The sequence below is a fragment of the Athalia rosae genome, chromosome 4 (assembly GCF_917208135.1).
Source record: "Athalia rosae chromosome 4, iyAthRosa1.1, whole genome shotgun sequence".
NCBI lineage: Eukaryota > Metazoa > Arthropoda > Insecta > Hymenoptera > Athaliidae > Athalia > Athalia rosae.
Window position 1 is genome coordinate 3,337,034 of NC_064029.1, and position 21,757 is coordinate 3,358,790.

At 38.0% G+C, this 21,757-nt stretch overlaps 4 protein-coding genes across 10 annotated transcripts in view; 2 read left to right on the plus strand and 2 right to left on the minus strand.

Moving 5' to 3' along the window:
* Positions 1-245: 245 nt before the first annotated feature.
* Positions 246-2,718, minus strand: LOC105689548 (E3 ubiquitin-protein ligase TRAIP). The gene is made up of 7 exons (XM_012406632.4): positions 2,332-2,718; positions 1,785-2,165; positions 1,475-1,576; positions 1,266-1,388; positions 973-1,180; positions 753-884; positions 246-642 (listed from the first exon to the last, which is right to left on the minus strand). Exons 1-7 carry the CDS (start codon positions 2,442-2,444, stop codon positions 463-465), a joined length of 1,239 nt encoding a protein of 412 aa, XP_012262055.2. The 5' UTR covers positions 2,445-2,718; the 3' UTR covers positions 246-462.
* Positions 2,106-7,537, plus strand: LOC105689587 (translocation protein SEC63 homolog). 2 transcript variants are annotated; one of them, XM_048653685.1, is made up of 13 exons: positions 2,106-2,254; positions 2,799-3,142; positions 3,712-3,814; positions 3,895-4,009; positions 4,082-4,187; positions 4,260-4,483; positions 4,570-4,731; positions 4,807-5,035; positions 5,118-5,263; positions 5,343-5,490; positions 5,590-6,088; positions 6,178-6,469; positions 6,630-7,537. In XM_048653685.1, the coding sequence occupies exons 2-13, from the start codon at positions 3,019-3,021 to the stop codon at positions 6,768-6,770; spliced, it is 2,289 nt and encodes a 762-aa protein (XP_048509642.1). In that variant the 5' UTR covers positions 2,106-2,254; positions 2,799-3,018; the 3' UTR covers positions 6,771-7,537. The 2 variants fall into 2 exon arrangements, with proteins under 2 accessions (XP_048509642.1, XP_012262146.1); XM_012406723.3 differs by lacking the exon at positions 2,106-2,254 and having other exon boundaries at positions 2,673-3,142.
* Positions 7,538-8,301: 764 nt separating this feature from the next.
* LOC105689539 (inhibitor of nuclear factor kappa-B kinase subunit beta-like) lies at positions 8,302-13,517 on the minus strand. 4 transcript variants are annotated; one of them, XM_012406618.4, is made up of 13 exons: positions 12,335-13,517; positions 12,078-12,219; positions 11,674-11,873; positions 11,385-11,561; positions 11,086-11,303; positions 10,864-10,968; positions 10,643-10,778; positions 10,383-10,556; positions 10,043-10,251; positions 9,665-9,952; positions 9,421-9,570; positions 9,035-9,316; positions 8,302-8,964 (listed from the first exon to the last, which is right to left on the minus strand). In XM_012406618.4, the coding sequence occupies exons 2-13, from the start codon at positions 12,175-12,177 to the stop codon at positions 8,901-8,903; spliced, it is 2,103 nt and encodes a 700-aa protein (XP_012262041.2). In that variant the 5' UTR covers positions 12,178-12,219; positions 12,335-13,517; the 3' UTR covers positions 8,302-8,900. The 4 variants fall into 4 exon arrangements, with proteins under 4 accessions (XP_012262041.2, XP_048509643.1, XP_012262043.2 ...); XM_048653686.1 differs by having other exon boundaries at positions 12,078-13,517; XM_012406620.2 differs by lacking the exons at positions 12,078-12,219; positions 12,335-13,517 and having other exon boundaries at positions 11,385-11,571; positions 11,674-11,813.
* Positions 13,518-13,542: 25 nt separating this feature from the next.
* Positions 13,543-21,757, plus strand: part of LOC105689573 (protein FAM13B) — a 29,043-nt gene continuing 20,828 nt past the window's right edge. Inside the window, exons 1-2 of one of the 3 annotated variants that reach the window (XM_012406696.4) lie at positions 13,543-13,675; positions 18,249-19,347. The gene's annotated coding sequence lies outside the window, so the exon portion shown is untranslated. Of the gene's footprint in view, positions 13,676-16,584; positions 16,740-16,964; positions 17,209-18,248; positions 19,348-21,757 lie in introns of those variants that run through there. The other 2 variants (XM_012406695.4, XM_048653684.1) reach the window with 2 other exon arrangements.

Here is a 21,757-nt window from a genome sequence, read left to right on the forward strand (position 1 = left end):
AATCACAATTAAATCTGAATGCGTCATGCCATCTACTCTCGATATTGGTACCTAGCAGGCGCTGATCGCCCTCACAGTAATAATTCGATTGACCCGGTAACGAGTGAGAAACTGTAGGATATTGTTCAAATGAATCGTCTCAATCATCTCAATACCTTACAATTAGTTGTTCCTTCCGTCAACGGTCGTTAAGCGGAGATTGGTAAATATCCCTATAGATAGATTGTAAAGAAAATAAGGCGTCATCCATTTCAGAAAATTAAATATTCGTGTTATTGTTTAAATTAATTTACAAATTACATGATTTCAGAACAACAAACATTCTATTCTTATGTATAAAAATTTCATTGGTTTAAATAGCAGAAATAATTGTCTAGCGGTTTTTTTGTTACATCAGGCAGGAACTACCACATAGCTTTACATCACAACACATTTGACAAAAAGGTCACCTTCTATGTCAGATTATGTCAAGTCAATTTGCAAAAAGTTGTCTGAATTAAGCTTGCGCCGCTTCGGTTTAATAGATATCAAATTCTTCTTCAGAACTTTTGTTTTGAATCTAGGAAGTGGGCTGGGAAACACATCAATCTTCGAATGACCTCCAAAACCATCGTAGTACATTCCTTGTGATTCAGGCTTCCGCTGTAATTAGTTATTGCCGATGAAAAATCGTTACGTTACCATGGAATCAAACGACACGGGATACTTGGCGGAAAAGCTTTCAAAATTGCAACAGGAAAATTACACTGTACCTCTGGTAATGATGGTATTCTTGATTTCTTTGAAAAGATTGAAAGAGACTGCTTTACTTTAGTTCCATCCTCAGTCGATGTGGAAGAACAAGATGATTCCTTGTCATTGTTTACCTCAATTGATTTACAAGGCTAAAAATTATTATGACTTTGTAACATTTGTAATAAAGGTCGCCAACTATCTATATGTAAGTTTGTTACGTATTAATTAAAATGTTACCGTTGCATCAGTGTCAGAGTTCAACACTACTACTTGGGGTGACTGACAACTTTTATATTCTTTTGGAGTTGGAGTTTCACTTATATCTTGCTTCGGCGCATCAGTCTCTGGAACCTTTGTGGCACCAATTTGGCACGTGAGACTATCAAGTTTATCTTGCAATGATAATTTCTCATTTTCACATTGTATTAAATTTCTTTGCAGTTTTCTGAAACATATAACACCAATGTTAAAATTAGATTACAAGTATAATACAGGTGCTTTCCAAACTTGATTTCGAGAGAATTTCTCACTTGTAGGCGGCATTGAGGTTCATGGACTTTTTTTGCTCGTCAGTATGTTTCTGGAGTTCTTTTTCCAATTGTCTCACCCTTCCCCGCACTTCTCTGCGCTTTTGTACATTAGTCTCAATTTCCCTGTAATCAGATTCGGTAAATTTCTGATATATGACTTCCCTCTACAGCTTCGTTTATATGTTGACATTCTATAAGTGGGCCAATACCTTTTCATCACCGAAACATACGTAGCTAGTTCCTTAGCACTAGTTGCATGATTCAGAAGTTCTTCTACCTCATCATGTGAACCGGTCAGGAGTATTTGTATACTGTAGTTGGAATAATGTGACATTAGTTGAATACTTATGCATAATGAAACATTGAAAGACAACTACAACATACAACTCTTACTAGGAAATTAATCCCAGTAATTGGCTTTAGCTGTTTGGAAATTCTGTCTTTAATTAATCTAAAAAGTATATAGTGTGGAATTTAATAAATGCATTTCTCAATGGTGCATGGTTCTGCAGAACTCACTGCTGAAATTCTTCAAGACTCTTCCTCAATCTAACCACATCTTTCTTAGCTGTTGCTAGACTAGAGTCAAGTTCGCTCATGTATTTCAGCTGTTGCTTGAAGCTGAAAATAATGGACTTCTGTTCCTCAATTTTTGCTTCAAGATGTTTGACTTCTGCTCTGAGACCTTTATTTTGGTTTTTCAAGATCGTATTTTGTTCCCCACAATTTTTTACATCTTGTTCCAACAGCATTAACTTAAGCTTCAAGCTATCGATTGTGCTGGCAAGTTTTGCTACATTTGTCTCAGAATCATCAGTCGTATACGTTCCAAAAGTAAAGAAGGCTCTTCGAATAGTTCTGCTGGTGACTTCCTTACGACATTGAGGGCAAGTCTTGGACCTGACAATGAGAAAAACTGTGGGATAAGACTGACATCACATACTTGCTGTACCTTGGATTTCAACGACAAATCTTGGATTATATAAGAGGTATATAAAAGTTAGATTTCAGTTAAAGGTATATGGTTGAAGTTGATGGTTACAGCGATTCATCAATTGTTGTTTACCTCTTCAACCACTCACAAATGCATGCGTAGTGGAATAAGTGCCCACATGGAGAGAAATGTAGATCGTCCGAAGGTAGAAATAATTCAGTGCAAATTGCGCAAATGATATTCATCGTTTCTTAAATTACTTTGTCAGTTAGAAATGAAGAAACATGACAAAATTTGAACAGTCGTAATAAAACGTTAAACAGACACCTTGAACCTTCAAATTTGGTGGAAGTTCAAGATTATCACTATTTTTTCCTTATTTGTTTGCAAGATTCTTCTTCTTTTCTTTTACTGGATGTAGCCGCGTTGCTATTCACGAGATGAGGAGATCACCATCGTGTTTGGAGATATTAATGTCAGGCGTTCACTTTGAAAATCATTTCAACGTGTTGAGAAACCTCTGAAGCAATCGCCGAAGAAACGCGCCAAACAAACAGTACAGCCATAACGTTTTTCTGATTATTCCTACGTTTTTCCAGTTTTACCACCCGATGAGTTGGCAGCGGCGACGTCGTAGGTTTGGTCGGGATCCCGTTTGGTCGTCATCGTCGTTGACGTTCGTTGAACGGTTGTGCACGGGTCATGGGGCCATAGCGGGTGTACACACATAACCTTCATTCTATGGCACTCTAGTACTAAATAAAGTTGATAATATTTATTAAATAAAAAGTGGTAAGCAATAGTCGAGAGGGATAAAATATGAGTGGACAAAAATTTCAGTATGACGAAAGTGGTGGTACATTTTTTTACTTTCTCCTTTCGTTCTTGGCTCTACTGCTAATACCTGGGACCTACTATTTATGGCCACGTCGGCCGAAACAAGGTTAGAATATCAATTAAACTTCTATTCAGGTAACGTTTGTCAGATATATAAAAATCTATGTAAAAAAATGGTTTTTTGTCACCACGATTCTGTGACCTGTCATGTGCTTCTCATGGATCATCGTCTGTATTTGATATCTCTAATAAGATTGTAGAGTTCCCACCACCTGTATCCAAAAATCAAATCCATTAGGTAAGTGTCAACGGATTATTGGTGGAAGGGTAATGACCTGTCCTTGATTTTGGCCCAAATTCTATCATTTCCGTTTCCATATGATATACCTACAAACTATCGAATTATAGAGAAATAAAGTAAATGAAGCGGTGTGACTATTTAGCATGATCCTTTGGCCAGAAGATCACAATGTGAATTCAGGATTCTATATTTTAAGTGATCATTCCATTAAACATCAAAAGTGTCGGACTTGAATTTTTCAACTTTGCTGACAGCATAGCTACTTAGCAGTCTCTGGAAGTATTGAATGGCAATTGAATTATTGAACTAGCATGTTGTTAGACATGAATCAAAAATTATTTCCTAATAAACTCTTTCAAAATTGTTTCTAACAGATCCCGAACTTGTTTCCAAAGAATGCCAGTGTGATGGATGCAAAAAGAAAAAAATTATATTACAGTCAAGTGAACCTTGGAAAGAGACCAAGGCATTACTTACGTAAGATGATAATTTTGTATTCGGTCATCCACACGGTCCATTATTGCTTTCAAGATTATCAATGGCAATTATGATTACAGGAAGTTCCTGATCATCTTTGGCTGGGTTGTACTTATTTTACTAGCGTACAAAGTCTCCCAGTTTGACTATGAAATGGCTAACTTTGATCCATTTGAAATCTTGGGTGTTCCATCAGTAAGAATATTATTCTTCACAATTTTGTTATCTCCAATTCCTTCAAATCTTGAGTATTTCATGATTTTCTAGGGATCTTCACAAGGCGAAATTAAAAAAGCTTATCGAAAATTATCGCTCATTCTCCATCCAGATAAGGAAACAGGGAATGAAAAGGCCTTCATGAAACTAACGAAAGGTAACATATATCAGCTTTATTTGAGCTATTCAAGTGCAGGATATTTTCTAACACTAGCAAAATATTTATCAGCTTATCAGGCATTAACCGACGATGAAGCACGAAAGAATTGGGAAAAGTATGGTAATCCGGATGGTCCTGGAGCTATGAGTTTTGGAATAGCCCTGCCGTCGTGGATTGTAGAGAAGGAAAACTCAGTTTGGGTACTGGGATTATATGCTCTGGTTTTTATGGTTGCTTTGCCTACTGTGGTTGGTATGTGGTGGTACCGAAGTATTCGGTATTCCGGTGACCAGGTACAACATACATTTGTTTGATATTTTTCATTCCAAATAATGCGTAATGAGCCACACCAATCAAGCTTTCTATTTTTACAACTTAGGTGCTGTTGGACACCACACAGTTATACTATTACTTTTTCCACAAAACCCCATCTATGACTCTGAAACGAGTGATAATGATCCTTGCTGCATCTTATGAATTTTACAAAGGACGCAATAATGAAATCGTAGAACGGCCTGGTGATAACGAAGAAGTGCCAGCTGTAAGTTTTGCGTGCTGGTAGAAAGATATTGTTGTTTTACTATTAACAATTGTCAATTGATTTTATTTGTCACAGCTCATTAAACAGATCAGTAATTTGGGAGCCAAAAATAAGGAGAGGCCTTTGTGCTACGTTTATTCACTCAAAGCAAGAGCATTGCTCCATGCTCATTTATCTCGAATGCCCTTAAATCCGGAAACTCTGGAGAAGGATCGACAGTATATTGTGAAAAAGTGTCCTTATCTTATACAAGAGATGGTTACTTGCGTTAATCAATTGATATTGTTAGCATATGCTAGGCGAAGTAAGTGGGCTATCAGGTATTATATCGAAAAATGTAAGTTTCAATGCACGGTGTAGCATTATTGTGCTTTCAATTTTCGCAGTTCAGCGATTACCAAGTATCGAAACCATCGAAAATTGCATGAAGTTGTGCCCTATGATTGTACAAGGATTCTGGGAGTTCAGGAACCCTCTACTTCAGTTGCCTCATATTACAGATGATAATCTGAAGTATTTCCTTGCCAAGAAGGTACTTATGCTTTTTCCTTCAAAATTTCTGGAAGGAATGATTATATTGAATAAAAGTTTAATTCGTTTCAATCTCCCAGCGTCAAATTAAAAGTCTTCAACAATTTGCACAATTGAAAGGAGAAGAACGGAGACAAATTCTCAGAGCTCTAACCGATAGCCAATACGAAGATATAATGAAAGTTCTGGGCAGCATGCCATACATTGAATTTAAAGTCCGCTCTGAAGGTTTGTAGAAAAAGCTGATTATTTAATGAGCAAAAAACACGTGAAGGAAAAAAGTTGACAGCATATATGAAGTCTAATATTTTGCCATACTCATTTCAGTTATCGATGACGAAAACCCGACAGTTTATACTGCAGGAGCAATAGTCACAGTGACAGTGTCCCTGACACGTAAAGACATGAAACACTTATTTGGAGACAATACTGTAAAGGAACAAACCATAATTGATGATAGTAAATCTGGTGCTGCTGGAGAAGGTAATGAAGAGGTTGTAGAAGAAGAAAATCAAGCTGTTAAGAAGCCTGCCTGGGTTAGGCAAAGAAAGGGCCCTAAGAAGTCAAACAAAAAGGGGGCAAACAAGAAAGCACCACCACCCAAAGCCGTACCAGTACAAACTCAAGCAACTGCGAGTTCGACTCAACAAAATAATACACCAAATAGTAGGAGAAAAGATGATGCCAAACTTGAAAAAGATTCACACAAAGAAGGGGTTTCAGATGTTAGCGACACAGAAATCGATACAGAGAGAAGTGATGATGAAGAAAGTTCTCATGATAAGAAAGACTCCGCAGTTGATGATGACGACACAGAATGGGAAAGGTGAGTTGTTTTTGCATTAACGGATTTGCAGATTTTGAAATCAATTCAATTCATTCGAGTTATTGCCTTTGTTATTTTCTGTTTACCAGATTTCAGCAGAGGATCTCAAAGCGGGAGAAAATCCTTGAAGGAAGGAGCAAACTCTCACATGACGTGCATTGTCCTCTATTCCCAGAAGCAAAGCAGGAATATTGGTGGGCATATATTTGCGATCGAAAAAGTCATACGTTGCTCACCGCGCCAGTGCACATCACGTCATTGGCAAACTTTGAAGAGGTCCAACTACGATTTACCGCACCTCGTTGGCCAGGTCTTTACACCTTCACTGTTTGCTTGCGTAGTGATTCTTACATTGGCTTTGACCAAGCCCAAGATATAAAGGTAATTTGAACTCATCTTATTTCGTCTTCATGGTATAAACTTTAACAATAGCATAACAATAGTTTGAAATTCCATATCAATGATTATTTACCTGCATCACTGGTTAGTAAAGCCGATTTTAGTATAGTTTATCTACATTAATTTGCATTCCCAAACGTAGTTGGACGTTAAAGAAGCCCCTGAAGTACCAACAGAACATCCGCAATGGGATATCTCTGATGAGGAAACAGCAGAGGATGTAGATCCTGTTGATGAACATTCCGAATTTACCACAGACGAGGATATCAGTGACAATGAATGAAGCCCGTTATTTTAATATACTAGTAACTATTGAGGTGATGCATTCACGTCTTTTTTTTAACCTAGAAGGCTGACTTAATATTGTGTCATCACCTGCAGATCTTTGCAGTTGAAACTTATTTATGGAACTGTATTTTTTGCCCCCCTATTTTTCTCGATGATAAATAATTAAATTATTACTGTTGTACAGATTCAAAGTTTGAAACAAAATTAGTCTAGTTAGAAAATAAAAAAATTTCATCGGTGTTTATGTTATTATATCAGAGAAGTTAGAATTGAAAAAATCAACTGCTTAATGGATACTGAAATTCAAAAATCAAGTCAATTAAATATACATAGTAACACAGTGTTGACGACAAACCTATGTAGTACCTAAAAGGCACACTGTTTGAAAAACTATCTACTCGGTCCAGAGGTAGAGCTGAATATTCTGTTTCCTGTATCATTTCCATATTCATTTGATTTTCAATTGATAGGATATAAATGATAATAATAGCCAGTAGCGAATGCATCTCCTTAACTAACGCTCCAGAAATCTACTGGTTTTTTTACTCAAGTTAGATCACATGGGACTTTTGTATAGGTATGAATTGATCATGTGTTATTGTATGTATTCAATAAAAATCATACGACAACAGATTACAAATTTTCCCAGACATGGGAAAGGGTTAGTGAATATTTATTTTATCATTGTTAATTGATTTATGACCGTAGAAACTATGTGTGCACAACTTTGTAATAAAATGAAGATATCTGTATGTTTAAAAAGAGCGTCTTTCTCCCCTTTACGGCTAGTACATTTTAGATACCATTAGACGATTTTAAATGGGTGATTGAAAGTTTCGTCCACTGTATACAGTAGAAACTATTTACCCATCAGATCTTGAGAACTTTGGTACACAAAAAACTGTAAGTAAAGAGAAAGTAAAGAGAGAAAAGTGAAATTGGTGATCATTGAAACGTAACAATATCTTTGAAATACAAAGAAGCTGAACCTGTTGCCAGTTCATTAAGAAAAGTAGACCTGTCCACTTCCTGAACGTGATTGTTCTGAAAAATGAAATGGAGAATGAATTTTCTACGCATAGTAAGTGTTAAATTACTAAAATAATCACTGATTCAATCACATCACGTTGAGTCGTATTTGGATTTCAGATTTATTTGATCTGTTGTGCTGCTTTCTTTTCAAGTATGGCGTGTGCTACCGGAATTTGTAAGTACTCCTAGCTCATTGTCATGATGTAAGACAGAGTAAATCATTCTCCATTGAATTACTAATTTCTTCATAATATTATTTCCAAAATAGCACGCAGTTACCGAGCGGAACAATTACACGGTAAACCCCGAGTCTATGGTGGGCCTGTCTACACCTTTGTCAAGACTGACAAGAAAGCAAATATTAAATGGGGTGTGAGGCATTACCTGCCTCGAAAGAATTGAATTATATCAAGTTCAACTGCTTTGAATGTCTCCTGTGATATATTCTCGATAGATAGATGTAGATTTAGGTGTTAAGATAGTTCACGTTCAAACTTTGTTAAAATTTCTTTATTTTTATTATGAAACAATAATGAATCTTATATACTATTACTAATAAACTGAGCCACGGCATCGCGTGACCTGATCAGCTAATTTAGTATAAAATTGTAACACGTGATAGATAATACAAGTACTATCACCGATATAGTTGAATATATCTATGATACTATAATTTCTTATTCCCGACTGAAACGTAAAGACAACTTTTTTGACCTGAAAGGCGGGACTAAAGTTGAATCTGATTCCCTACTATACTTTTCTCCGGCATTTTACGAAGAAAAGAAAATTTGCGGGACGAAAAGTGGTCTTCACAGTCGAGTCAGAAATAAAATCCTATACATATGCATCGCAGGAATAAAGTTAATCATTCCTTCGGACTTACTGCCCTCCCGAAAATTCTCTCGAGTGAATACTGCCGCTCAGAAATTTTGCTCGGGCAGTTCAGTCGTCCGCCGGAATATACTACAGCTTTATTTCCTTGTTGCATAATGTACTATTTTGTTCCAACAATAGAATATTCAAATAATATTTTCAATCACTTTTTTTTATATCACATACGTTTTGAAATCATTGTATCTTTGATTTTATCATATCACAGACTTAAGTGACGGATTTGTAACAACCTTTCAAACGTGTCGGACATAACGTCATGCATCCTGGAGAAAAAACACGTGTACGTCAATCTTATTTAAGAAGAATAGAAAAACAAAATTGATTATTACTCACATGTATCGTATGACTAAGTTGTCGTATATGACGCTATCAGCTGCAACGTTTGTGCTGTTTGTCGGCGATAATGAAAGAACTGCGTCATTGTTAGCTTCCACAACCATGGGTAGATCTCTAACACAAAAAGAACTTACTGTCGCTTTTTGATTCTGCCATTTCTTTTTCATAATTGAAATCTCTTGCCGGTATACATTGGTCAATGCAACAGGAGATTCAACAATATTTTCTAATTCTAACAAATATTGTGCCGCCTGCGGTTTAGCCATCTGACTGATGTGTCTGCAAAGTGAAAAAAATGAAAACTTCCTATAAGATTGAAATCGTTGTCATACATTTAGTGGGAAAACCCAACGTAGACAATAATATTTCATTTCATAAGATACCTTGCGATTTTTGCGAATTTTGGGTCACTCAATTGTGATTGGCGGAATTTTAGGAACTCTGCTATTATCAGTGCCATCTGAGTTGGACGGTTTTTGGTAGACGTACGTAACGTTTTTAACCGATCAACTTCAACTGCTACTCTATTTAAGCTATTGGATGAAAGGAATTATCAAAACGGAAAGTGAGTTTGGTCATCGAAATCAAAAAAAAATCAAAACACCAAAGGTTGAGCCTGTGACTTACGATTCTTCGTATTTTGACATCCAATCAATATCTATGAACCCTCTCAAAATTTCACGTATTTGTGGGAACGTATCACATCTTTTCCCAAGGGCAGCTACTCCTTCCGATAGACGCTCTAGTTTGATCGCGTTTGTCTTTAAATCGTTCTCCCACTTCTCAAGGCAATTATTTACACCACCCCTTACTGATTCACACAAGGACTGGAATTCAGCTCTCAGCACATCGACCCCTAGAGTCGTTTCGCGAGTCTTTGATATTATTGTATCCAATCTTGAGTTGATTAAGTCTCTATGAAAGAAAAACTTGCTTGGGCTATAGTGAAAGTTATGTGCTGTGGAACACCCGACCGGTTGATTTCGATTTGGCAGGTGTACTTACATTTTCATACTGAGAGCCCTCATATAACATTTCAACAACTTGACTTCTTTTTTTATAAAAAACATCGCTGCAGAATAGCACTGCTTCAACTCGTAGATGCCCATAGTCGTTTTGGGTGATACTATCATCTTATCAACGAGTGCAGGTAGGTCAGGCGCAGGTAGGTGCATTAAAATACCTTCTTTGCTAAAAAGCGTTAGGAACGTATCCTGAAAGGCGAAGAATTGCAGTCAATACACTAAAAATCTATTTTAGAAAAACTTATGAACTTGATAAGATATTTTTTCCGCATGCACACCTATTAGTGTATTTTTTTCTGTTGTAAAACTGAGATATTTACATGTAATACTTCATTTTCCGTAATAGCTTCTCCAGTAGACCGAATGAGCTCTTGATTAGATACAGCTATTTTGGTGTCTTCTTCCAGCCTAGACTGCAGGTTTCCCAAAGTGGTCGATTCATTTACCTCATAACTAATTATTCGATATTCTGATACGCAGAAAACGTGAACTACCTGTACATCAAACAAAAAAATCAATATGATCGTTGCTTACAGATCAATTTTGTATATAATTCTGATTTTTTATGTTTTAGATGTACCTTCTTCAAGAGGATTTGCCTGAGCAATTGGAAGACGACAGGTTTGTGATTACCATTAATAAATTCACATCCACGATATTTAGGCTCCCATTGTAAAACGAGTCTGAACCAATTTACCAGTGCGTCTCTGATACATCTATCAATGTATGGAAAACCCAAACCTTGTATCAAAAAATTTTTCCCCAAGAGGTTTATATGATATTTGCATATTGGAATCTTACGGGCTTATGTCTGTAGGTTCCGGAATATCTTCTTGAAGTATCACACTGCCATTTACATATTGTGCGCAAATATCGTTGTACGATTTGTGCTCAATATGTTTTCTCCTGTAGACAATAAACAATAGGTAATATTCAAGTTGGGAGCATTCATCTATTAGACAAGAAACAGAAATATACATGTTTATATGGACAGTAAGTAACTATTGAAGGACTAAAGTTTACCATGCCACTGGATTTGATTCAGATGGCAAAAATGGTCGGGATCCAGTTATTATTTCAAAGAATAATATTCCTAAACTCCAGTAATCAACTGAACAACTATACTTATGTTTCCATAATAACTCTGGTGCCACATAGTTCAAGGTCCCAACAAGCGATGCATAGATGCTATCGTGGCCCAGTTCTTTGGCATAACCCAGATCTATCAACTTGTAGATTATCTATAAAGAAATGTCAACATTTCTATGATTGTATCACATATCCTAAATATAAAAATCAAATATCATCTGCAAAAATGATACCTCATTATTTGTCCGTTGCAGTACAACATTTTCAGGTTTCAAATCCCTGTGAGTTATACTCTGTGAAACAGGTGTATGTTTGCAATGAAGGTACTCTACCGCGCTGGAAACATCTTTCATTATTTGAAGAACATCTGGTTCTGGTAAACCACAGCAATTCTCACTCTCATTCAGTACCTAAATAACACTTCGGTCAAATTGATTTCAGAAAGTTTTCATCTCATCAATTAGTAGAGAATACAAAATAGAAGAATATCAAATTTCAAAGTAGGTTTTGAATAAAACTAACATGGCGTAAGTCTCCTCCTCTGCAGTATTCCATACAAAGGACTGGTAAGGGCCCTATAATCCTTCTTATTTCATCTGGAACAGGTCTTGTGGCAATAATATTTTGGTGTTGCAGCCTGTTCATGATTTTTATCTCATCTTTCCATCGTTCTTCTTGCCTCTCGGTTAATACAGCATTACCAGATTTACATTTTTTTATAGCTAACAAATTAAATTAAGTAACTAATGAGTATCCGTTCAAAGTTGTGAGATTTCAGAGTGAAGGAAAGGAGCATTTCATATAATGAATGACTAAACAATAGCCTACAATTTATATTGTAAGCGTATAAGTATGACAGTGTAGCACAAACTCTGAAGCTCTGATGCTAATAACACCACTCAATATCATCTTGCTTCAAAACCTACCTAGTTCATCACCGGTGTTTATATTTGTCCAAAGTTCTACGATACCAAATCCACCTTTACCCAAGATAGACTTGCATTGCCAATTATGGTCTACCTCCATTGCACCTGCGATTTACTTATTCGTGCAACAACAAGAACAAATCTAAGAAACAAACTATAATTACCACTCTCCTTCTGATTTAGATCTAGGAATGGCCATAGCTTGATTACTGATAGTTTAACGAAGAATACAAGTATTAGGATATTGTCATATTCACCAATTTTGAGCTACGGTCGATTCAAAGCTTTATACGTCACAAATGGCCTGTGTACATCACATGAAGGAAGCATTGGATACTTTGATCAGACTTTCCACCACCCATTATTAAAAGGCAAAATGATGCAGAGAGAGCAATAGGCATGTTCTCACTCCATCTCGCATACCGTGATCCTACTCCATCATCACAGTTGATCACAATGCACTACACAATGTTTGTTATCAGTAAACGCATCGATAATGCAGTAGTCGCAGGCAGTACGAATAGGTGGCACCTCTGATATTAAACTTAGAAAGCGGATTTTTTTAATAAATCCGATGATTCCAGTGCGAATCATTTGCACTAGATTTTCGATTTCGTACAACGAGAAAATGCCATCGATATCTTCAGTTTATTTCTAGCAGTACATAGTTTTACTGAAGAATTTTATATTAGTCTCGGGTTAATTGAAGGGAAAAATAAGAAGAATGCGAAAATCGTTTGACGAGGGGTGCTTATCAAATATTTAAAAAATCCAAATCCTCATCGTCAAAGCGTGTTTAGGCAATATTCTCCCGCAGTTAGCTGTACGAATCATGCCTCCTACTTTTAATTTGGGCAAGGCAGCCAAGAGCTATATAAATTTTTTTAATGTAGTATTCAGCCGAGCTAAGTATTATTGCGGATACTATCGCACCATGAATAAATCTGTAATTAACCAGAATAAGCTATGCAAAAAGTACTTAGTTTGAAATCTTCAGTTGTAAGTAGAATAGAATTAGTGACGTGCTAATTGAAATTCTTGAGAATAGTAACAATTCTTGCTAATGAGTAATGACCAATCATTTTCAGCATTGGCTCGGTGGACACCTCTTGTATAAGCTTATTATTTCGAACAGATGTAACCACCTCTACGATTTAAGAAATTTCACGGAAGTGAAAACTCGGTACATTTTATATAGATTTGCATCTGTTATATTTAGTTCCAACTAACATAATATGAATTGAATGAATGTTATACGTTTATCGTACGTATGTGCATAGATAGTGTCCAACATATTTGCATATGCTATCGTTGACTAAAGATTTGAGTTAGGGGTGCGATGCTGCACCACATTTATAAAACCTTTCGTTTGAATTCATTCAGGATTGCATACAGAATGCGCGCTGCGCTCTTTGGCTGCATTCGGCAGCAAAGATGGCTGCTATACTGCATTTCTTGCCGGCACCATTTATGTCTGCATATCCTATATCGCCTGTTGCAGTGTTCGGAAACGCAACGTCGTACAAACAATAATTTAATCGTGTCTAATTTTCGTTGCTGGATATTAAACTAATTAGACCTCAGCCGTTGAAAAGCTGGTGAGTCAATGGTTTTTTGATATAACATTATCATTTCAAGTCATCTTTATAATCCAAAGAATTTGTAATATACCATATTCCAATTGCGACTCTTAGGTATAATTTCATATCATTTACACCGTGATATTTATGTCACTTTGGCCCAAGATTTTTGTGTGGTACATTTACGTCTGACCAATTGAAATTACATGATTACAACTGTAGTAAATATATAAATATAAAAAATTGAATCTCACTTTTCTGAAAATATGCACAATCGCCGAATATTATAATTTCCCACATTTTTACGGCGAACGTATACAAACAGAAACGAAATTAGAAAAAATATAACATTATCTAAACGGATAGTTCTGAATTCAGTCACAGAACCTGATCTACCTGCAATACTTTTAGCGTAAAATTCATCTTGTAAAATAAGTCTAGACTTTTTACATCGCCGTATCACTTGATTCGTCTTTCTATAGTCACGATATTATGGTCGTTCCAGCACGGGTCGTGGCGCTTCGTAGGCTGACGGAACCTGAAAAAAATATCGGTACATTCCACAGTTCCACTACTTTCTCACAAGTCTTATAGAAGAGCAACGTGTTCACCCGTGAAACGAACGCTTCTTTCAGCAACCTGCGATTTATTGCATAATGAGGACATTGCACTGATCCGAAGATCTATCGATTATGCATTTCACTCCGCATTCGACAAACGTGGACGGATTTCAATTGCGTCAGGACACAACAAATTGCTGTATTCGTCTCCATCATTTTACAATTACATTGTTTTCGTTCATCAGCCAATTTTTGCCACGCTAGAGAATACTTCATTTTTTTTTCTTCACGATCACTCAACGATAAGATGATAAGTCAAACCGAAAACTTTCTTTTTCTTTTTTTCTCAATCCTGAGCTCGTGATTTTTTGCATTCAATCACCGAACGTCCGAACGTATTTCCTGATAAACGACAATCATCATAAATCGATCTACCAAACGCTTCCATCGCAGGTGGTCTTAATTTCTATTATACCGGGGAATGAGGAGGGGGCGTTTATTTGTCCTCAGAGAATCTAATTCGAACGGCATGCACGCGATTCATTTGCGTGTCGTTGTCTAGTATCGGTACTCCGTCTACGGATATGTCTAGAAAATCCTAAGGAAACGAAAATTTGGAGTATCGAAGTCCCCTGAATTTCAGGTGATGATTTTATTACACATTTATAGCGGCGATTACAGCTTTTTAATCATGACTTGCGTGAAAAAATTTTCAATCCGAACGCGAAAAATGAAAACTATAACAATTGTTACATGTTTAAATCTAAAGACTTATACGTGAGTTATGAAAGTTTCATGTAATTTCACTGGACGCAAAACTTTACTTTTATCAGTTATGTGCAACGATCGACCGAAATATGCAAGGCAAACATCTCGTCCCGAGTCTCTCGGCACGACGACCTCCGAGTGCGCAATTAACGCGCTGCAGTTCACTCACTTTCGATTTCGATTTCGTCGGATTTGCGGATGAGAACCGCTCACATATACCTGTGAATCGGACTTCTTATAACGAACGTAGAAAATCACTGTAAGGAAATTGGAGCGCTGTCTTTAAAAAAGAATCATCATGGATCGAAGCGACTTTGTGCGTCGCATTTTCCCAATAGCGTTGTTGAGACGTCGAGGGAGACAGGGGGTTGTAAGGGTCGAGAGGAACCCAGTGGAATATTCCGGCCCATTCACCGGGCGCTTCTCTTCCCCTGTCCTTCCCGCCGACCCCCGTTGAGTTGCGTTGCTGAATGGGGGATGGGACGAGTAGTGGGAGCGGAAAACGGTTTCCCCTTCAAGTTGAAGGTCACCTGCAGGACCCTCCTCGCTCTCCCCGCGTAAAACGCGTCCTGGCTTATTTCGTCCTCGTCCCGGTTACGCAATACCTGTAGTAGGGGCAGGCCCTAGCAGGGGATGGCCCAAGAAGTGCGTCGCACGATGCGGTCTCAACCCCCTGCCCTTCCTACTCTTCGAGCCGTACCGCAAAATTTTCGGTACATATATCGGTATTGCGTCTCTGCCCTATATCTCAAAAACAACCACCTTATACCTACTGCCTCATAAACTATTGACACGACCAACGCACTATTCGCATATAGGCAAAATTACGGGGTGTCATTTTATTCTTCGACATATTCCTTCCGATTAATAATTCAACCGTTCGGGAATTATTGCGATACAATCGTGACGGATTGACGCGAAATTACAAGAACATCGGCCGTTTGCCCGGAATCGATATCGTCGACGAGTATCGGTATTCAGAAATTATATGGGTACACCGGAGATCTCACGGCGCTGTTTTTGATCGATTCCAAATTTTTCAACGATGGATGTTACGCTATTCCATCCTGTGCGTGGATTCGTACGCGTTTAATAATCTCAGCGAATGGAGGGAGGGATGTCCAGGGATCATTGGCATACTCGCATTTATTTTGCTTTTATTTTTTTTTAGATTTTCTAATTGTATCTTATTGTACGTTCGTATTAATATCGCATAATTAGACTTATATCATCGAGGCAAAGCTACCGAGGATGAAAACGAGTTAAGCGTCTGCGCGAATAATTATAGAAGCTTATCCGTCGTAAAATTGGAATAAGATCCCGTGGTTTGTTTACTCGTGCGTCACCCAATCGTCGCTGACACCAAATCTCTATGTACGTGTACATATCGTACTGAAATATGTATCATCCGTGTGTACACCGAGTTATGTACATATGTAGGGAAATGTGTGTGTGTGTGCGGTACGTATCTGGTGACCATCCTTGTCCCACATCTTGTTTCCGTCTCCGTTCATTTCTCGTTTGGCAACGTCACGTGATCGGGGGTAGCTATTGATTCTGTGAGGGTGAAGGCGCGTCGGCGCCGCGACGCTCCGTTCGTTTGTGGTGTCGAGGGAAATACCGGTCGCGGAAGCGAGACAGAGAAAACCCTCCGGACGTAGTCAGAGGATAGAGCTGAGGAAAGCAAAGGAACCAAAAGCTATTCGTCACGAGTCAAGAAAGCACCACGAACTCTCGATTATTTCTTTAATCAGGTACAGATTAATTATTTAACGATTACGCGTATCGCATGCGATTAGCAGTTCTTAACCACCTCTTAATTTTGCAATATTATCGGTGTAATTTTGTGTAGATATATATATATATATATGTGAAACTTCGATTACGTTCGTCACCTCCTTCCGTTATATTTACGCTATTTATGAAACGTACCGGTAGTTCCGCACCAGCTTTGCATCGATTCCGGTATTATAAATAGTGGGGAGCAATAATCTTGAGCATAATTCCTGTGATATTATTGCGTGTCACATGTGGTTGAGAAATTTCATATTTACATTTTCGCGATCATCGTCTATTCGTTTAATCGATTGAAGGAAGTTTTATCACCTGGTATAGAGATGAACCGCGGACTCCAACTATACCTGCAATTATTTCGCCAGTTTTATACGTGTGAGTCACGGAAGTCGGAGTGTTGCACCTGCGTTCAAAGATCGGTACATACCTGTACGTATAAATTACGATTTCCATTAACACCTGTATAACGAGTGCGGACAGGTGCGATAATTAAAAGTTGCACCGTTCGTATTTGTCATCGGGACTGTTTTTATCGTATCTTTTCTTTTACCTGTAATCCACGAATCTCACCGGCGATAAAATACCCCGTTGTCTATGCGCGTTTAAAATTTTTCGGTACGATTATTTCCCACGACTTTTAATATTCGAAAACCCGTTTGGCGCACGAGACGTTATTCGCAACCATTCGAAGGACCGTCTGAAATGGAGAGAATTCCTATTGAAAAAAGATTTTCTCACGCGTTTTTTTTTTTTTTTTTCTTCTGAGCCCTCAGACTTCCGGAAGGGTTGCGCTAACGAAGCGTTGTTACGCCGTAATTACTTCCTGGGGATACAGATTCGGTTGTTACATGTGAAGAAAAATCTATCGTGCAAAACTGCATGCGATACAAACCAACGCACACGGAGCGTGCTTCGCTTTCATATCGATCAGAACAGCTTCCGAAGATAAGTCGGAACTACGTCTAATGAAAAATGATACACGTTAACGTGCCTCGCGTACCTCAGGCGTTACGTTTTTATCGTCCAGATATGAACAACGATTCGTTTTTTCCTTTTTCTTTTTCGATTTTTCGACAATCCTGAAAATCCTGAGACTTGAGGGGATATGCGTCTGCATAGAATTTGCAAGTGCGCAGGAATTGCACCCCATCGACCCCCTAACCCGATCGTGGCGTCGCACGTATATAAACTGCGCCCTACTCCCATGCCACAAATCTCTTGCCCGAGTCGAAATTGAAACGACTGTCTCTTTATGGGAACCCATGAATTTGCCAGGGAACCGGATTAGATTAAAATTAGATAAAAAAGACACGCCGATATTAGAGGGAAAAAATGCGCGACTCGTCGTGTCTACGCTTATATACACAGTAGAGATAAAAATCCGTAAAAGGTCACTCGAAGTGGGAATAAGTAGGGATAGTGAATAATTCCCGAATTCAGGTGAATGGTTATTCATTTTTTTGTTTCAGAGTGAAAGGGTCGCAGCGTGAATCGCGGAATATCGAAGGGACTCGGAGTTTCCGCAGCGATTGCGGATTATAGTGAATCTTAATAGTAAAAGAAACAAAGTCATGGTAGGCCAGGGGGCGGCGAGGTGAGCTGAGCTCGTGAACCACCCTCGATGCTTAACCTACGGCTGGTTTCCACTCATTTCCTTAAGCAGCCATAGGCAACGCCCTGCGCCTAGCTAAAAAGGGCCTATGATGTGCCGTGAATGGGACATGATCCCAAACCTAGTTGAATTCTACGTTCAGAATTGATATATTGTTTGGCAAAGAAAAAGAGAAAAGAAAAAAAAAAACATAATTAAATAACAAAAAAAAAACCAACGGGACAAACAGGATAACCAAAGAAGAACGAACATTTTTCTGTTTTTTTTATTGACAAAGTGTATCGCTTGAACCACCCGCGCTTTCCGAAATATTTCTCTACGTATAACAGATTAATACTGCAAAGTTCACCGTAATTCGTAAGCTCTGAAATAAAAAGAAGTCGAATTCCAGTCGACGAGAGGGACGGGAAGGAGCAGAAGTTTGGAAACTCCATATCCACATCCTTCGTCTTTTTTTTTTGTGTCATTTTGATTCTTCGTTTCGTTATTTCATATCTCGTGAATCATAGTCCATAAAAGATTTTCAGGGATTCAAAGTTTGTGTAAATTTTTGATTTCTCGTCTACATTCGTTTTTTGTCCTCAAACACGGGGTCGTGGCATGCACGGCCGATGCATAAAAAAGTTAGAGGAGAAACGTCAGAAGAGGTTGAAAAAAAAAATGCTTCGTAAATAAACTCACGGGATTGTAAAATAACGCGAACCCTAGTGGAAGTTTAAAATCATTTTGACTGGTAAGAAAGATAAAAGAAAAGCTCAACCACCGCGACGAAACGATCCACATACTTCCCGAGTACATCGCACCCTTCGGAAGAGAAAAAGTAATTGATTAAATAGAATAAGGAAGATTGAAAAAGAAGAAGAAGGAGGAAACCAAAAAAGCCGTTGCTGTATCGGACAGCTACCAGACTGAACATCGGATATTTCAACCTGTGGAGAGTCGCGAGAGAGTGTATTGTAAGTATCAATTGCAGCATACGTATGGAATATTAATAAATATTCACAACTCATAAAATGCAAAGTTACAAAAATCATCCATCGCCAGACGTTATATCCGATACGCATCTAACTCACCGTGTGAAATTCTGTAATTTATGTATATTCCCTCGGAATTTCTCTCACACGTATAAAAATAAAATCGTTATTGTCTACGCGGATGGAGGAGAGCTTTTCCAATCGCAAGTCATAAAACGTCGTGGAAGGCTGGGCGGTGCAAGGTCGCGATATCTCTGCTTATATGCTGTTTCTGAACTTTGTATATAATATGGATCGAAACCAGAAGCGATTCAGGCTTGTGTTACCTCCGCTTTTTCCCTGCTGTAAAAGCTTCGATGAAAGCAGACGTACACAATATCCGTTGTTCCGTCAATCCGTCAGTCGTACTTCACAACTCCTTCGTTCCAAAAGTGTATCACGTTCAAATGATACCTTACACCCTTTCGCGCGTCGTCGAACGAAGCGATCTATTTTTCTTGGGAGAAAAAATTCAAATTGATGCAGACATGCATACATCTATGAAAATATTTCACCTCCCGATTGCAGGAAACATCCGTATCGTTTGTATATATCTATACGCGTATCGCTGATATAATTGCAAATTGTTATGTGATGTAATATTATGCGATTACCTCGCTCTCGTAATCAACATCCCACGCGATTTGACAGATTTCGTCAGAACCCCGTGAAATTACGATATAATATAATTCATCGTATCGGAGGGATTATTGGAAGTATACATAATATGATATTATGTCGTATGGGGAAGGAAAAAATTTATGTGTATGTAATTCCTTTCACCATAAACGGATATGTGGATGGCAAGGGTATTATCTCCGCTCGGCGGAGGAACGCCGAGTTATATTTATATACCAATTATAGCGAATAATTACCTATAACGACTCACGAGAATAATCAATACTGTTATCATTACCGTATCAAGAGCCGCTAATTAAATTCGTCATTATAATCAAAATTGCCCCGTAATTAATATTGGTACGATACACTTACATAACGCACATTTCGATGCACGGAATCCTTACGCGCTGACCTATCATCCGTCGTTATGAATAATTATCCAAGTAATTTTGCTAACGAGCGCGAATTCATTGTGTATACGTCGAGTATTCACACCGTTACGCACATCATTCAAGAGACTTATTGTTGGTAAAACGCAAATCTAATCACTCAGGTGCAGACACTTTTTTTTTTCATAAAATAATCGTAAGGACTTACCAACTACCGTAATCATTGTTCGACGTGTCCTGTCTTAAGATAAAAGATGTCCACTAGAATTTGGCTAATTGTAAGTTGGTCGAAAGATCTAAAGGAATCAAAAGCTGCAATGTTTCTCAGGCCAAAAACTGACTTTTTTTCAAAACGTTTCACAGATTTATTTCCACAGTGTTTGGCTCTCAATGAAGGTATATTAATTTTTTCGGTTTTATAATGGAAAAATTCCAGTTTACGCGCTTTGATCAACGTTTTTATGTTTCTGTAGCTTCGATTCGCTTAACGCGAAAATAATTACAACGTCAACACTCCGTTTCGGTTCTTATATTTGCTTCCATACCTTGCTGTGTAATTTAACGTCAAGGTTGTAAAAATTGCATAAATTATTTGTCTCCTTTTTTGCCGGGAAAAATGTACCTATAAAATATAACATACATACTACGGATGTCGTGTTTTCATCGAGTTACTGAAAATTGGGACATTCACGAATCGGCGCACCACGTGCAAACTAATCAATAATGTTTCGATATCGATTATAATCTTTGTCCACGAATTTTCGGCAGTAGTTTTCCAGTCGACAAAATGTACATTACGGCCAAACAAAAGCCAGGTACACAGAAGTCGGTAACTACATAGTCATAAGAACGATCACGATCGAATACAATTTTCAAAGGCCTGCGCATGATATTTATCGAATCGATCGATTTCCCTTCCATTATTGTCGCATCTACCGAGCCGATGTTATTCGCCTCGCTGTTTTCGGACACATCAGGTATCGTTATATTCGCGACAGCGACGAAGTCCGTTTCACGTGGTACGCCGATATAATTGTCGACGAATAAAAGTCGCGTCTCGAACCCAAATTCTACGGGAATCGCGGACTAACGTATTTGCCTATAATTTTATTACAGGTTTTTTTCCCCTCATCTCAGACTCGCTTGAGTTACTCGACCATATCCTCGGAACGGTCCGAGCGGCCCCGTAGTAGCGGAATCTTCCTACCCATTACGTAACGTAGCTTTGAAAGTCGATATACGAGTTACAGGCGACATTTATAGGCTGGTGTGCGACACCCGCTACGTTGAGAGCGAATTATTATTCATTCAATTATTAGAATACTATTACGATCGGGTCCGGT

Bases quoted from the DNA above. Each gene is read 5' to 3' on its own strand.
- LOC105689587 (XM_048653685.1), top strand. From the start codon at position 3,019: ATGAGTGGACAAAAATTTCAGTATGACGAAAGTGGTGGTACATTTTTT. The intron at 4,732-4,806 runs GTAAGTTTTGCG...TATTTGTCACAG, and splicing joins ATAACGAAGAAGTGCCAGCT to CTCATTAAACAGATCAGTAA. The intron at 5,036-5,117 runs GTAAGTGGGCTA...CAATTTTCGCAG, and splicing joins GTTAGCATATGCTAGGCGAA to TTCAGCGATTACCAAGTATC.
- LOC105689548 (XM_012406632.4), bottom strand. From the start codon at position 2,444: ATGAATATCATTTGCGCAATTTGCACTGAATTATTTCTACCTTCGGAC. The intron at 1,389-1,474 runs GTATTGGCCCAC...ATCTGATTACAG, and splicing joins TATGTTTCGGTGATGAAAAG to GGAAATTGAGACTAATGTAC. The intron at 1,181-1,265 runs GTGAGAAATTCT...TATATGTTTCAG, and splicing joins AACCTCAATGCCGCCTACAA to AAAACTGCAAAGAAATTTAA.
- LOC105689539 (XM_012406618.4), bottom strand. From the start codon at position 12,177: ATGGAGGTAGACCATAATTGGCAATGCAAGTCTATCTTGGGTAAAGGT. The intron at 9,571-9,664 runs GTAAGTCACAGG...TTCATCCAATAG, and splicing joins ATGTCAAAATACGAAGAATC to CTTAAATAGAGTAGCAGTTG. The intron at 9,317-9,420 runs GTATCTTATGAA...TTCACTTTGCAG, and splicing joins AAATTCGCAAAAATCGCAAG to ACACATCAGTCAGATGGCTA.